Source organism: Neoarius graeffei, chromosome 25 (genome assembly GCF_027579695.1).
Source record: "Neoarius graeffei isolate fNeoGra1 chromosome 25, fNeoGra1.pri, whole genome shotgun sequence".
Classification (NCBI taxonomy): domain Eukaryota; kingdom Metazoa; phylum Chordata; class Actinopteri; order Siluriformes; family Ariidae; genus Neoarius; species Neoarius graeffei.
This window is the reverse complement of record NC_083593.1, coordinates 8,462,015-8,476,817: the sequence shown is the minus strand read 5'-3', so window position 1 is coordinate 8,476,817 and position 14,803 is coordinate 8,462,015. Positions and strand designations below refer to the sequence as shown.

At 41.2% G+C, this 14,803-nt stretch overlaps 1 protein-coding gene across 2 annotated transcripts in view; it reads left to right on the top strand.

The window, feature by feature from the left end:
• The first annotated feature begins 385 nt into the window (after positions 1-385).
• The window catches only part of smad4a (SMAD family member 4a), a 29,294-nt gene continuing 14,876 nt past the window's right edge, over positions 386-14,803 (top strand). The window contains exons 1-5 of one of the 2 annotated variants that reach the window (XM_060908936.1): positions 386-447; positions 9,246-9,597; positions 11,263-11,437; positions 11,529-11,558; positions 11,681-11,890. In XM_060908936.1, coding sequence (XP_060764919.1) covers positions 9,358-9,597; positions 11,263-11,437; positions 11,529-11,558; positions 11,681-11,890 — 655 coding nt within the window. In that variant the 5' untranslated portion in view covers positions 386-447; positions 9,246-9,357. Of the gene's footprint in view, positions 714-9,245; positions 9,598-11,262; positions 11,438-11,528; positions 11,559-11,680; positions 11,891-14,803 lie in introns of both variants that reach the window. The other variant, XM_060908935.1, reaches the window with a different exon arrangement.

Genomic DNA, 14,803 nt, shown 5'->3' with positions numbered 1-14,803 from the left:
TTGCATGTTCTCCCCGTGTCCGCGTGGGTTTCCTCCGGGTGCTCCGGTTTCCCCCACAGTCCAAAGACATGCAGGTTAGGTTAACTGGTGACTCTAAATTGAGCGTAGGTGTGAATGTGAGTGTGAATGGTTGTCTGTGTCTATGTGTCGGCCCTGTGATGACCTGGCGACTTGTCCAGGGTGTACCCCGCCTTTCGCCCGTAGTCAGCTGGGATAGGCTCCAGCTCGCCCGCGACCCTGCAGAAGGATAAAGCGGCTACAGATAATGAGATGAGGTGAGGTTTCTCTTTCTTATGCGCTGTTACACGAGCGCCCTCTAGCGGCCTGCGGCTTTATGACTCCTCGCTCAGCATCGTATTGTTTATTGTATATCTCTTCCCCCACCAGACTTTTCTGCGCATGCGCAATTCGCCATATTACTACGGAAAATCAAAGCAGCTGCTGGGCGTAAGTAAGATGGTGCACCAATTCAAAGGCTCGCGTGTTTATTTTTGTTCAGAAGTACCACTTCTTTTCGCTTATGCCTGATGTAGCTTTTTATTTTCTCCATATTTCGGATATCGCAAATATAGGGCGTGTTTTTTTTTTCTTACCCCCGTTTTACTGACTGTACGTCATCTCTAGGTTTAGCTTAAACTGGACTGAGTGGATGTATCCAGCTTAGCTTAGCTTAGGTAGCTAACTCGGTCCTCCCTCAGCAGCGAATTATCAAGGTAACGTTACCGTCTTTAACGCTGATGAACATTTTTTTTTTTTAGGGGAGTTGAGTAATAATTTTTTTAATATATAAAACCGAACAGCAACATAATGCAGGCTTCTGAAAGTTTATGTAAGCCGTAGCTAGTTGGCGTTAGCTAACACTTTGTTTGCTAGTTAGTTAGCTAGCTAGCTGCAGTAGTTGTGTTAGCTTTGTGGGCGGCTAGCTAGCATCGAGTGTGTGATAACTGAAGTTACCTCAGATACCCAGCACTGAAACTGTGCTATAACTTATTTATGGGTTGTTTTACAATCAGGGTCCGCAAGCTAAAAATCACATTTAACACTTATTTTCAATATCAAAAGGCTTGACTAAATAAACTTGGTTGTTTATTGTAGCCCTGTGATGGCTCTATTTACCATGCAAAAAAAAAAAATGTGGTAATAACGTTATTTTTGGTGAATGTATGGCAGTATATGTCATATTTAGCAAAATTACTCGTGTCATTTAGAAAAAGTGCTTTTTTGACCACAGGTAGCTCCAAAAGGGATGCACTTACATCATTCTTTATACCATAAAACAAATATTTGGTTCCATATCATTGGAAACATAGTTAAGTTTTAATGTTGAATGCCAGTAAGTTTTCAGACTATTTTGATCAAATTAGTATGTAATTGTGTCCAAAAAAATGTCCTCTCCGAGACAGCTAATTTTTCAGTATAAAATAACATATCTAAAATGATTATTTTCATCCTAAAATGTAGTCAAGATATTGGGACAAATATTAGAGACAACTAACACAAAGCTTACAGCCTTATATTTAAAAGCACTATGGAAGTAGCGGATTCTGAATTGTCAAAAAAAAAAAAAGTCCTCTCTGAGAATCACTTCATTTGTTTCTCCCAGCCCTGCTTAAAGCTACACTTAATCTTTATCTTATAGCAGATTACACAAAACTACCATACACACACGTCAAAAAATTACCTGAAATCTGTTCTTTAACTTGTCCTTCACTTAAAAACTGGTACAAGAACCAGTTTGAATCAATTTGAATTTTGGACCCCTGTGACACAAACTTTGTACCCTGATTGTAAAACAACCCTTAATAAAAATCACTGTCTCATTTCTCAGAAGTATTTAGTAGCTAAATAGTATTTGCCCCTTTACCAAATCCCAGCATGCACTGCGCGCTGGAACTTCCGGTGGCTCGGCTCACATTGCTGATAATGGTACAAAAACAAATATCTCATCTCATTATCTCTAGCCGCTTTATCCTTTTACAGGGTCACAGGCGAGCTGGAGCCTATCCCAGCTGACTACGGGCGAAAGGCGGGGTACACCCTGGACAAGTCGCCAGGTCATCGCAGGGCAAAAACAAATATTAGGCTATAAAATCATTTTCGATGTTCAAATATCGGATGTATGATGTTATTAAAGTGTCTTTGTCTATTTATTGGTTCCATTGTGTTTTTCGTCACCACAGAAACGTTTAATCGGTCATTCTTATATTATCGCATTGTCTTTGGCTCTGACTGACTGCACAGCTTTCACCACTGTCTGTTCAATCAATATCAGTGATAAAATTTCTTTAAACGCTTCTATGTCGTACCTGCAGACTGATAAACATCTGATATCAGTGGGGTGACAGGGGTGATGGAGCAGCAGCTACAATTATCGACACCTTAATGATCTTTTGGCTGTTGCAAAAGTAGAAAAGACTTTCAGTATGTAAATTGTGCATGAATAATTACTCAAACTTCCACTGGGGAAAAAAAACCGAGTAGATTCCCAATTACTCAGCATATCAGATCTGATGACGACTTTTGTCCACAGTTATCGACATCCAGATGATGATTAAAAACTAATCGGTATGTGGTATTTAGTATAGGTAATCGTATGGGGCCGAGTAAAATTAAGGATTAATTTTGAGTGATTTCGAAGCGACTCGAACTTTGAAATCACGAGTGAAATTGATCCTTAATTTTACTCTGCCCCATACGATTTACTTGTTTATAATATATAGGGCCAAATTCATACTTCGGAAGCCATTCAAGTTCACGACATTTGTCATTCACGTTTTCTGAACCAATCAGGGCGCAAGACTATCTTGCACGTTTGAATCAGTTTCTAAAGCGGCTTTCATCATGACACAAAAAAAACTGCAATAGGGCCTTGTCTAACTCACAGCATTCATATGCCACGAGAGTCGTTTATTTGCTTTCTGCGGCTCATTTCTTAAACACGGAAAGCCAAAAATGCGTACTTTTTTTGGTATTTTAATTTTCGCTTGCAGCTTTCAATTGGTTTATGATTTCTTCGTCAAATATAGCGAAACGTGGCATTGCAGAGTCAGCCATTTTGTTAACACAATTTGCTAATTTTTGTAACCGTAACCAAGCAATGAACTAGCCAGTAGCATTTCAGAAATACGGCCCCGTGTTAAGGGAAAAAGCCCTCCTTGATTGACCAATCAGAATTGAGTAATTTGGCCCTATGTATTATAAACACAAGTTTTACTTGCGTTTGATATTTGAACATCGAAAATGACTTCATAGCCCAATATTTGTTTTTGCACCTTTATCAGCAATGTGAGCCGAGCCACCGGAAGTTCACAGCACGCAGTGCATGCTGGGATTTGGTAAAGGGGCGAATGCTATGACAATACAGAGGCTCGCACTTAGTTTACTTTAAAGGAGAACTGAAGTCATTTTTAAACTTGCTTTATTTCTTAATGAACGCGTTATTCAATTACGTTTTTGGTTTTAGTAGCCTTATATCGTGACTCGTATTGGCAACTAATTGCAGTTAAATATTATACTTATCGGCCTGTTCGGTTTTTAGCCATGTTGAATTTAGTTCGTTTGGTCCACGGCAGGCGTCGCTTATCTGCGCGATCTTCACGAGGCTTATGCGAGACTTCGAAACACGAAGTGTCAGCTAGGTGTCAGTGCCGCCATTTTGAAAACTGTTTTCCAAACGAAGTATTGCACAAACGAGTTTAAATGGCGATTACTGCATACTTTTTTTCAAACTCTCCTGATTACTATCAAATAAACAAAACTTTCAGCTTGATTACATCAGCATTCGAAAGAGGGCGCGCGCGTCATTTGACAGCCCCTGTGTCTGACGTTGCTCCCCACTCACTATATAGGGCACTATATAGTGGGGACACCATTTTGTAGTGCTGTCCGAAACCTTAGTGAGGATTATTTGCACCCTATATAGTGCACTCAAAGTATCCCACAATGCATCAGGAAAAGTAGTGTACAACCGATGGTCACTAATCAAAGCAATATATCCCATCATGCATTGTGGTCATGCTGAAAGAAATTAAAAGTCTCAAATTTGATTTAATAAAAGGCAGCGGCAAAGAAGAAAGTATTCAGCCTTGATTTAAAAAAAAAAAACTGAAAGATGCAGTAAACTTTATTTATTAATGTGGGAAATATGCCCCGTATAATACGGACTCATCACAAAAATACACGCATGTATTTATTATTTTGAAACCCACCAGCTGACTGATCTGGCACGTTTTAATTGTGCAACAGTAATCAGGGATGAGAGTTTTCCGCTTTTTGGCGGAATTCCGCTTTTTTTCAGTCAAAATGGACCTTTTTTATATTGTTGCAAATCCGTTGAGAGAATTTTAGGGGGGTAGGGTATAGGGATGTTAACCGATGACCATTTGACCGGTGGTTGATTTTGGAGCGGAGGACTTGGAATTCTGTGTTGTAAACGCTTGGGGCGTGCCATGCAGTGTAAGGACGACAGCTGACGAATCAAACACCCATTCAGTCATGTCCCGCCCTCCTGCCCCAGTTAAAGACAGCTGACAAATCAGAAACACCCATTCAGTCATGTCGCGCCCCAGTTGAACACAGCTGCCACTCGACGAAAGAAAAAAAGTGTAGACACAGGCTTTTTAGCTTACAAATTACTATTCTGTTTTTTTTTAAATTATTATTAGAAGGCACATCAAGTTTAGTCCTGCCTTGGCCAGTGCATTCTGAAAGTATGTTTCGGTCTGTAGCCAACAATGCGTTATTGCAGATCATATCTCTCCACACAAACTAAAGGCGCAGATGCCGACTTTTTCACGGCTGAATCGTGCAGAGCCGATTGCTTTCCTTTGAGCATACAGAATTTACTCTGATGAAATTATTCAGACACTCCAACGCCCCCCCTAAAAAAAAAAATCGGATCTTTGCACGATTCAGCCGTGAAAAAGGCGGCATCCGCTAAAAGGCGCGCCGTTTGCATCCCTGTTTAAACTCAAAAGGGAGCAAAAGAAGGCAAGGCTGGAGCATGTGAAAAATCAAGAAGAGTTGGCTAAAAAGAGGGAGAGGACCAACAAGCTTTTAGCTCTTGCTAAAAAGCTCAAAATAAAGAAGAAATAAATTTTCTGCACCATGAAACTGTAAATAGTTGTATATATTGTAAATAAACACTTTATAGAACCAAAGGAAAAATATATTCATAAATCATATAAACCATTATTTAATATAGTAGTGAATGTGTTACCTTAGTTTGGATTTAGAGCAGCAAATTTGAAGTATCATGTTGGTGCTCACCTGGAATGTATATGCAAAATTTATCACAAAAGGCCTACGTCAATGTTTCCTTTACATAGGTGTAGTTGATCTTTATCAAATGAAAGTTTAAGTAATGTATGTACTTGAGAGTTCTACTTTTGTATAAGTGTCAATTTTGTAAGCAAACAGGGTATGGTATTTCAACATATTTCAACAACATTTGTAAAATTTTGATGATAAATGGTTTTTGGGGTAAAAAATCTCTAAAATCCATGAGTTCAGATTTTTTCATCACAAGCCACTCTCATCCCTGAATAATGACTTAAATACCAGCGCGATGGACTAGTGTCCAAAAGTGTTTTTTCATTTTACCGATCAGCTCACTGTATAGTCCTTTATATAGTAATTCCTTTAGGGAGTTGTGAACGAGTGAGTGATTTCGGACACGGGGAACGTTGGCAGATGTCAGTCACTGATTTCCGCTGTACGTTTTACTTCCGTCCTATGATGTCTCGCACAGGTCTCAGCGAACCTCGTTTACGGCCATTGCTTTGACATATGGACTGATATATTACATAGCAGATTTCAAACACTCATAACTTGCTACAGCAGTGACAAAATAGCGATCAGAAATGCATTCCTATATTTAATAAAATGAGAGAGAATTTTGATGATAAATTTGCCTTCAGTTCTCCTTTAAGGATGTCCTGACTGTCCTCCTCACCTAGACTAGCATTCTCGCTAACATTTGTTTTATTTATTATGAGTTTAAAGTTATGAGAGTAATGAAACTAGTAGAGCTCCATGGATATTCGTTTTATGACGTGGTTAAACTAATCTGCACGAGTTATACATTCCTGTTGAGTAGGGATGTTGCAGTTTGAACATTTCACGGTATGATAACCGAATCCAAAAATATCACGGGATTAAATCAGGACTCCACCCCGAAATGCATTACAGATTTTGATGATTGAACTATTTGTAATGTGAATTGCAATCAGGTCCTAAAAATAAACTCGAGCTTTTTGCGCTGCTTTACAGTTTACTGTACCACGTATTCAGAAATGTCATGCAGTATATGAACCACTTCTCTTTGTATTCATGCGTGGGTTCGGTTAGGTTAGGGTTAGTTCCTTGACATAGTTCCAGCGGTACGGTAAAGTGCAAGTTCCCTGCTTTTTGTCCTTACATTAATGGCATTCAGCAGATTCTCCTATCCAGAGTGACATACAGCATACGCAGGAGCAGCTGGGGGTTAGGGGTTTTGCTCAGGGACACTTCAGCCATTCCTGCTGGTCCAAGGAATTGAACCAGTGACCTCCTCTAACCTTTAGGCCATGGTCCCCCCCCCCCGGGTTTTGTGTACTATTTTGCAGCATTGTTATGTTGATGAGAATCTGTTTGAGCAGGGTGTGCAGATGATGAGGTGAGACAGATGGACAGACTAAGGCCCTGTTTACGTTATTTCGAATCAGCGGATCATCAGATTAACGTTTTTAAAACGATTCGCGTACACACACACACACACTTTCTGTGCCCGCAACAAAACCGTTCCCCGTGCACACAGCAACGCCAATACACGGATACGCTAATCACATGACTAATTAGACGGCACGTCACATGATCCCAGTGCATATCGGGCATGCGCAAGTCACTCACCACTTGCAAGTGGAAGGATGTCGTTGTAAAAAATGAAGTATGCCAGTCTGTTATCGGCGGTACTGGTACTACAATGGCGCCTTTTTTACACCGTGTATGGCCTTCGTGTTTATGCTAGAAGGATCTAACAGTGTTCGGTACACTCTTCACCTCGCAGAACGGCCGTTTTTTGCGATTACAACAAGACTATTTAGTGCTACGGTAACCAACACACTTCTTGTATTGGTCATTCACTTAATGACTTCCTCAACACACTTCCTGTATTGCTCATTCACATGACCAACGCCAGCGAATCAGGAAGGTGGATGTCACAGTGACGTTGTCCAATGACGATGTCAGCTAGAGCTCAGCACTGCGTATCCTCGTTCCTCAATGTTTACACATTACCGGATCAGATGCGTACTGGGTTGAATACGTGGGCCCTGGCGGATTCAAACTGTTCCGCCTGTGGAGTCGTTTTCCGGCGTTTTAATGTGCACGGACAGTGCATCCGCAACGAAAACGATACGGATACGGTCTAATGTAAACACCGCCTAAAGGACTAAAGTGCTGCTGCATCACTATCTCTGTTGTGCTTTTGAGGTAGAGATGAAGCAAAAGGGCATGCTGCATTTGACCCAATTCAGAAGTGGAAAGGCTGAATTTTTGTGTCTTTTGTTAATAACAAGCTATCCAGGTGACGTTAGTGATCAGGAGTATTTACTTTCCCAAATCAGCAAACTCTACAGTGTATGTCGATCGATCTTATGCAGTGCTGCAATCCATTGTACTTGGATTGCGATCTAAAGGTTTTCCAGTATTTCAGTTCAGGGAAAAAAAATGGCTGAATAGAGCAAGTTCATATTTGTATGTCTAGTTTCTGAATTTGATAAACATCTTAAGATGATCTGCTTGAATCATTTCTGTGCCAATAACGAAAAGGTATTAGGTATAATGGATCAACTGTCTTGTTCATCTTTGCTTTTTCTGAGGTTTTTTTTCCCCCCCTCCCAGCGTCTGAGTACAATGGATTGCAGCATAAGTACCACTATAAATGCATTTACATTAGTGGAGTAATAATTTATTTACTCTTAATGCTCTGAGTGGCCATGATGTCATGTATTGAACTCTAGGGAGAGGATAACTTTCCAAGGGGGAACTGGGCAATTCCATGTAAATGTCAACCTCACCATGCAAAAATAAAGCAACATGTAATACATCAAAACCACTCCCAGAGATATCACCTAGGCCTGTATTTTACAGATGTGAATAAGTTGAACCAATTTGTCACAAGAATTGTTCCCTTCGCCTTATTATGTCAGTCTTTCTTTCTTATAATGTAAAACCCAAGCTAAAATCAACTTTGATCATGTACAATTTTATATTATTGCCACAAGCCACAGAAATGTATGCTAAAATCCACAAGACAGCAAAACAATAGCCATCCTAAATATTATTTAAGAACTTTGATAGTTTTAGCTGATATTTAGAGAGTTTTTCAAATGGTTATGGTGGTTAAATTGCTGATTTTCTAAACATACGCCATGTCTATTTCAGACGCGTCACATCCATAACGGAATTTCGTCACATCCATAACGCTGACTTTTCCTTCCGAAACTCTGCATGAAATACAAAATATTTTAAACGAAGATTTTTTTAATATTCACCTTGGACCCCTCTATCAAATGGATATCTCCATTTCGACATTAGGTTTACAATTTCACAGAGTTTGATAAAAATGTACAGCCACCCAAGAAAAGTGATACTTTTTCTGTCACATCCATAACGCATCTTTTATTGGCATTTTCTGGCATGCCCTAGATGTACTATGGGAATTGTTCTTGTTCTATCACTTCTCCAGTATGGTACAGCCTTAAAATATGCAACACCTGTTTAAATACTGGGGGACAATAAAACATGCACTGGGTCATTTGTTGCCATTTTGAGTTCAAGTGTCACGTCCATAACGCTGGAATTGCTCAACTTCAAGTTCATGCCCCCCCCCAAATTTTGCATTCAGCAAATGTGGTGCAGGAGGTAGGTCGCATTAGGTATCTGAATTAAATTGAGTAAAGTAGGAATGTTTTATCCAAATTGGAAATAGATGAGCATCTGTTGAAGAAAGACATATGAAATAAAAATTTAATTCAGAGTTTGATCGTTAAATAAATAGAAATATATCGATTATAAATATTGATATGCAAGTTGTTCAGGGTGGTTTTTTTTTTTTTCCTCTTCCTCCTCCATCTGACATTTAATTATATTTTTCATGGTGTGCAAAGTAGTCTAATCTAGACATCTTATGCATGTCTAGTGGTGTTTTTATTGATAATTCTCAAGTTATCTGATTAAATAATGCTCTTTTTTTTTTTTTTCAGGTCGAGAATTGAATGGATGCACTAGAACGCAGCCTGTTAATGCTTTTCTGTCTCTGAACATCTGGCAAGACCGTTTTTAAAGGGCCTCAGAGACGAGGTAGGTCAGTTAAAGATGTCAATCACAAACACGCCGACCAGTAATGACGCCTGCCTGAGCATCGTGCACAGCCTGATGTGCCACAGGCAGGGTGGCGAGAGCGAGACTTTTGCCAAACGAGCCATCGAGAGTCTGGTGAAAAAGCTGAAGGAGAAGAAGGATGAACTTGACTCGCTCATCACAGCCATCACCACCAACGGGGCTCATCCCAGCAAGTGTGTGACCATCCAGCGCACTCTGGACGGCCGGTTACAGGTGAGCCGCGCTGCATGATGACGAACACAAAGCAAGGTGATGAGTGTTTTCTGGGTTTGTCTCAGTATGGGATCATTAAATCGATTCCTAAACGAGACGATCCCTTCACTGAATTATCGTCACCTGACCAGACAAGGAGCAGTGTTGTAGTCGAGTCGCTTAAACCTAGAGTCCGAGCCCCCAGTGGTCAAGTCCGAGTCATTAAAGAAAATTGATTCGAGTCCGAGAACAAGACTCCATCCGCACCATTTGACGGTGGCTGTTACTGCCTTTATGTGAAAGCGTCTCTGCTACTGTGTCGGACTAACGTTCCTGCTCGACTGCACCATTTTAGTTAATAGGCTACAGATAAAAAGCTTGTTCATCACTCAGCAAGCCCCGCCCACTATCAACAGAGCAATGAACATGGCGTGTCACTTCCTTCTCTGGGTGGAGTCTTGCCAAATAACGATTGAAGTTCGAGGTTGTTCCCTGTCGTCTCCTTGATAGTTTTTCTACATATGGAACACACAGCAGTGCATTCCCCCCCCACCGCACGAGAAGTCTGTATAAGCAAAGCGGGCAATCCTAGGGGTGTTCTCTCCAGGCATTTTAGCGCCGTTAGATTGTTTCTCTTGCACGAAATTAGTAGAAAAGTTATTGTAGATATAAATATCTTACACCAAATTTATTATAGCATGTTACAAAAAATAAAGGAAAAAATCCGAGTCCTCGTCTCCAGTTTGCGAGTCCGAGTCATCAGTGCTCAAGTCAAGTCACGAGTCGGACTCGGGTACTACAAGCCTGACGAGGCGTATGATCAGGAGTACTTGTACAGTATATTGTTGTGCTGTTTCGAGAGTAAGATATATAAGCTGACGTGAAGTGTTTTGTTATTCTGCAGCAGTTTGGCAACCATAAAAATGTTTGAGATTTATTATAGCTCAATAAAAATTAGATTTTTATTGAATAACACCTCATGCATCTGATCTCTTTATAGTTGCATTTAATATTTTGGAACATCCTCGTAGCAAGTTGTCATATTTAATCTGTTATTGTGTTAAGTCCTTCCTTTACCAGGCTTTTTTTTTTTTTTGTATGAGTAAGAATAATAATTTGAGAGATATCAAGAAACCACAAAGCCCTCTGTGATGAAGACTTTCCCTTGATGGAAGACATACTTATAGCTTCTCATTGTTACAAAGCACGGACACTGGAAGTTTCTTCCAAAAATGCGGCCAAAAAAAAAAGTTTGTGGAAAATTTGCCATACAATTCCCTGTGAATACACTGCACTGCTGTCGGAGGTGTTGTGATAGAAAGTTAAACAATGTGCAAGTTAATGCCAGCCTACATGTTAAACATACCAGAGAAAGAAAATGTATATTGTATGTTTTTGTGCTAAGCATGTAAAGATGACCGTTCATGTCATGTCTCTAACTGTATAATTTTTCTCTTGCCATGCAGCTGCTTAGTTGACGTCCTCAGATAATGTAATAAACTATAAATTGTGATATCCAGTTATCATTCTGTAAAATTTCCATGCCGAAGTTATGATGTCTCTCAGCCCAGCACATATAACAATCAACACGTGCTTCTTGTAATTCTATACCCATGTTTACGCCGTTCCCCTGTCGCTTCTCAGTTTTGGTTTACAGGCTCAAGTGTCTTCTCTATTGTCTTTAAGGTGGCCGGACGTAAAGGTTTCCCTCACGTGATCTACGCCCGCCTATGGAGGTGGCCCGACCTCCACAAGAATGAGCTGAAGCACGTTAAATACTGCCAGTTTGCCTTCGACCTAAAGTGTGACAGCGTCTGCGTGAACCCTTACCACTACGAGCGGGTGGTTTCACCAGGTTTGGGTCAGTCAGATTTTTCACGTCTTCACCATGCCTTGGTTTGTTGTTGTCTTCGCTATGAGTGTTGAGCTCATGTGTTTGTTTCCCTCCACAGACCTGTCCGGACTCACACTGTCAGGTCCTGGTGAGCCTCTTCATGTACATTTGTTTCATACGGTGTTGAGTTTGTTAGGCTCACGGATTTTACACCCGACAGGCCTCGTTATTAAAAGTTGTGTTAACAGGACGTGTTTTTACTCATTCCAGGTTCTTCTGGCCTCATGGTGAAAGACGAGTACGATTATGACTGTCCAGCATCTTTACCCAGTTCTGAGGGCCACATGCAGACCATCCAGCACCCTCCGACAAGACCCATGCCTGAGCCAGCCTTCAGCAGCCCTGCCCTACTCCCTCCTGCTGAAGGCAGCAGCTCGGCCTCCACCTCTGCCTTTTCCAGTATCCCAGTGGGGTCCTCAAGTAAGACCTTCTTATTTGATCCCACCTCATATTAGGTGCTTCTCATTTCTTGAATTAATTGTGCTTCCTTTTCTTGCATTCCTTTTTTTGTTTTAACTCCTCCTATGCACTGAGAGCAGTCAACATTTAACATCTTTGCCAAATGAGAGTAAACGGTCACTTTAAGGCCCTGTCCACACGGCAACGGATTCAGGTGACTCCGATACAATTGCTTATCGTTTAGGCCTGGCGTCCACACGGCACCGGCGTTTTGGGTGCCCAAAACGCAGTCTTTTTGAGAACGGGTTCCAAAGTGGAAAGATCTGGCAACGTTGCCGTTGTGAAGTCGTCTGGATGAGTAGAACGGATTTGTTTACGATGACGTCACAACCACATGACTGTGAGTGCTTCACGCCGGGTAGAAATGTAACGAATATCACCAGGATAAAGCCTTACAGAGCACTAGTGAGAGTGAAACACGAGCTTGGATATTATTATTATTATTATTATTATTATTATGTTCAGTGTTAGTTCACAGTAGTAATGCAAGAAGCAGAATAGTGACAGTAATGGTGAAGCAAAAACATGCAATTGTACAAACACTGCAGCTCTACAGCAAAATATTCATTTATGAAATGGTCTGATTCTTAACACCAGTAGTGCCAATGATGATCTCATTGCGATGCGATGCGAGTTGTCAACAAATCCTATAACTTGGTTCATGAAACGCGCTTACAAAATATTTTCACTGTGGATATTTATTGTGTAATGGTGCAAAGTGAGAGAGAGAGAGAGAGAGACTCTGCCCTTAGGGCAGAGTCAATCCTGCCAGCAAAAATAGGGAAAAAAAAGGAGCGATCTCACCTCTTCAGATGTTGGTTTTAGTCCTACAATACATTCCTCAAAAAGGGCGTAGAGGAGCAAATTAATCCATCAACGTGTAGCATTCAATTTATTCCGGACCATTAAAGACGCCGCCTTCCGCGTAGAATCATGCGTCATCCTCATCGCCATATTGGATAGGTCAAAGCGGAGAATAAAGATTAGCTGCGTTTAACTGTACCAACAGGTTTGCCGTCCAAACGAGATCACATGGGATTACCTTTCACAGGTGAGACTGGAAAAATACTTTTCATTGTATTTGGTCATTATAATGTAATTTTACGAACAGATTTTCCTGACTTTGTGGCTAATATGAAGTCTCGCGCATAATAGTTTATGCGCATGCGTCCTTACTTCTGTTGTTCTGGTGTCTCCGAAGGGACCGTCTTACAGCGCCCCTAGAGGTGTGGCATGTGTATTGCATCGTTTTCAGCAAGCGTTGCGTTGCCATATGGACCTGATATTTTACTGATCGTTGCCCATTTGGATGCGATATATTTTTAAATAACATCTCGTTGCCGTTGTCGTGTGGATGTAGCCTAAGGCAGTCAGTTTCTCAGCTGTATCACCTGTTAGTGGGCATAATGGGTCTGCGTGTACTGGCTCCTGAGTTTGAGGGTTGAATTCCAGTAGTGAAATAGCTATCTGTGGCCAGGCATGTAAAAGTGGGTCTGATTTGTGGGTGGGGCCTTTCCCAGCTTCCCCATGGATCAGAGCGATGCTAGCTAATCGCGGGTACGGGTGAGCAGAATCGCCGCCGGGGAAGCATGTGTTGGATGTAATTACAGACTACAGTCAAATTGTACTGAAAGTACAATTTTAAAGCTCATAGGCAACGGTTTTAATTTTATGCACATTTGAAACTTTGTTAAACCCTCTGTAATTTTCTTCTGGTCCCAAGAAGTATTGTTAATAAGTAATAATTAAAATAAGTTAGCGTGGATCACGGCGAATTTCTGTTTGGCTATTTTCATGACCACTCGGTGTGTGATGTCATTTAAGCCAAACAAACCGCTCGAGTTGAGTCCACTTCCGTTTACTTATGTTGCCGTTCGGTTTGAGCGCAGACGTGCGTTCAGGAGTTTCCAAAGAAAAAAACCCCATGCCTTATTGTTGTGCAGTGAACTGTAACAACGGGACCGGTTCAGGAAGGAGTTTTTACCTTTTTCCGAGAGAGTGGATTGGCTTTTTACGGAAGAGAAGAGGCGGAGCGAGAGGATTGGCTTTTTCCGAAAGAGGAGACGAGGTGGAGAGAGTGGATTGTGCGCGTGAAGCCAGAGGGTTTTTTTTTTCTGAAAGAGATGAGGCAGAGAGTGGATTGTGCGCGTGAAAAAAAATCAAGCAGTCAAAGAAGAAACGGAGCAGCAACACTCAAGCAAAAAGAAGATTGGAGGTAAACAATTTTACTTTTGTTTGCAATTGACAAGTCAAGAATCCTGAGGGATCCTGGACAATTATTGTGGAAATGAGACAAAGGGATATTTCCTCGCTTAGAGTCGGCTATAAATAGTATAATGCCGCGGATGGCAGGCTAATGTGGCCTACCGGTAGCCTGGGAAATCCCATGCTGCTTTGCACAATCGTTCCGATCTGAAAAGACAGCATGGAAACTATGGTCTAAAGGCTCGCCTGAGTTAGGGAGCCAATCAGAGAGTGGGGAGGGGTGGAAAGACGGTGACGCGTACTACTCGACAAACGGAAGCTTGTAGTTTATTTGGGACTGTTTACGGATCACATTTAACATGGCGGCGAGCGATACGAACCAAACTTTCGATCAAGCTTTGTCTTGCACAAACGGCAGTAATCGTTCGGTGCCATTGTTTTCCTATTTTTATTTTGCCTTCTCTTTCTCTTTCCTTCTCTTCTTCGCCTCTTCGTCACTCTAACTACGTCACCGGGTACAACTGCCATGATTGGCCATGGGCTACGTATACGCCAAATGATAGACATTCGCAACGTCCAATAAACGGCCGTTGACAATTGTAAACCACACCTCCCCTACGAGAAATTCAATAGGCGGATTTCAGACTATATTTCACTTGTGATATGGTC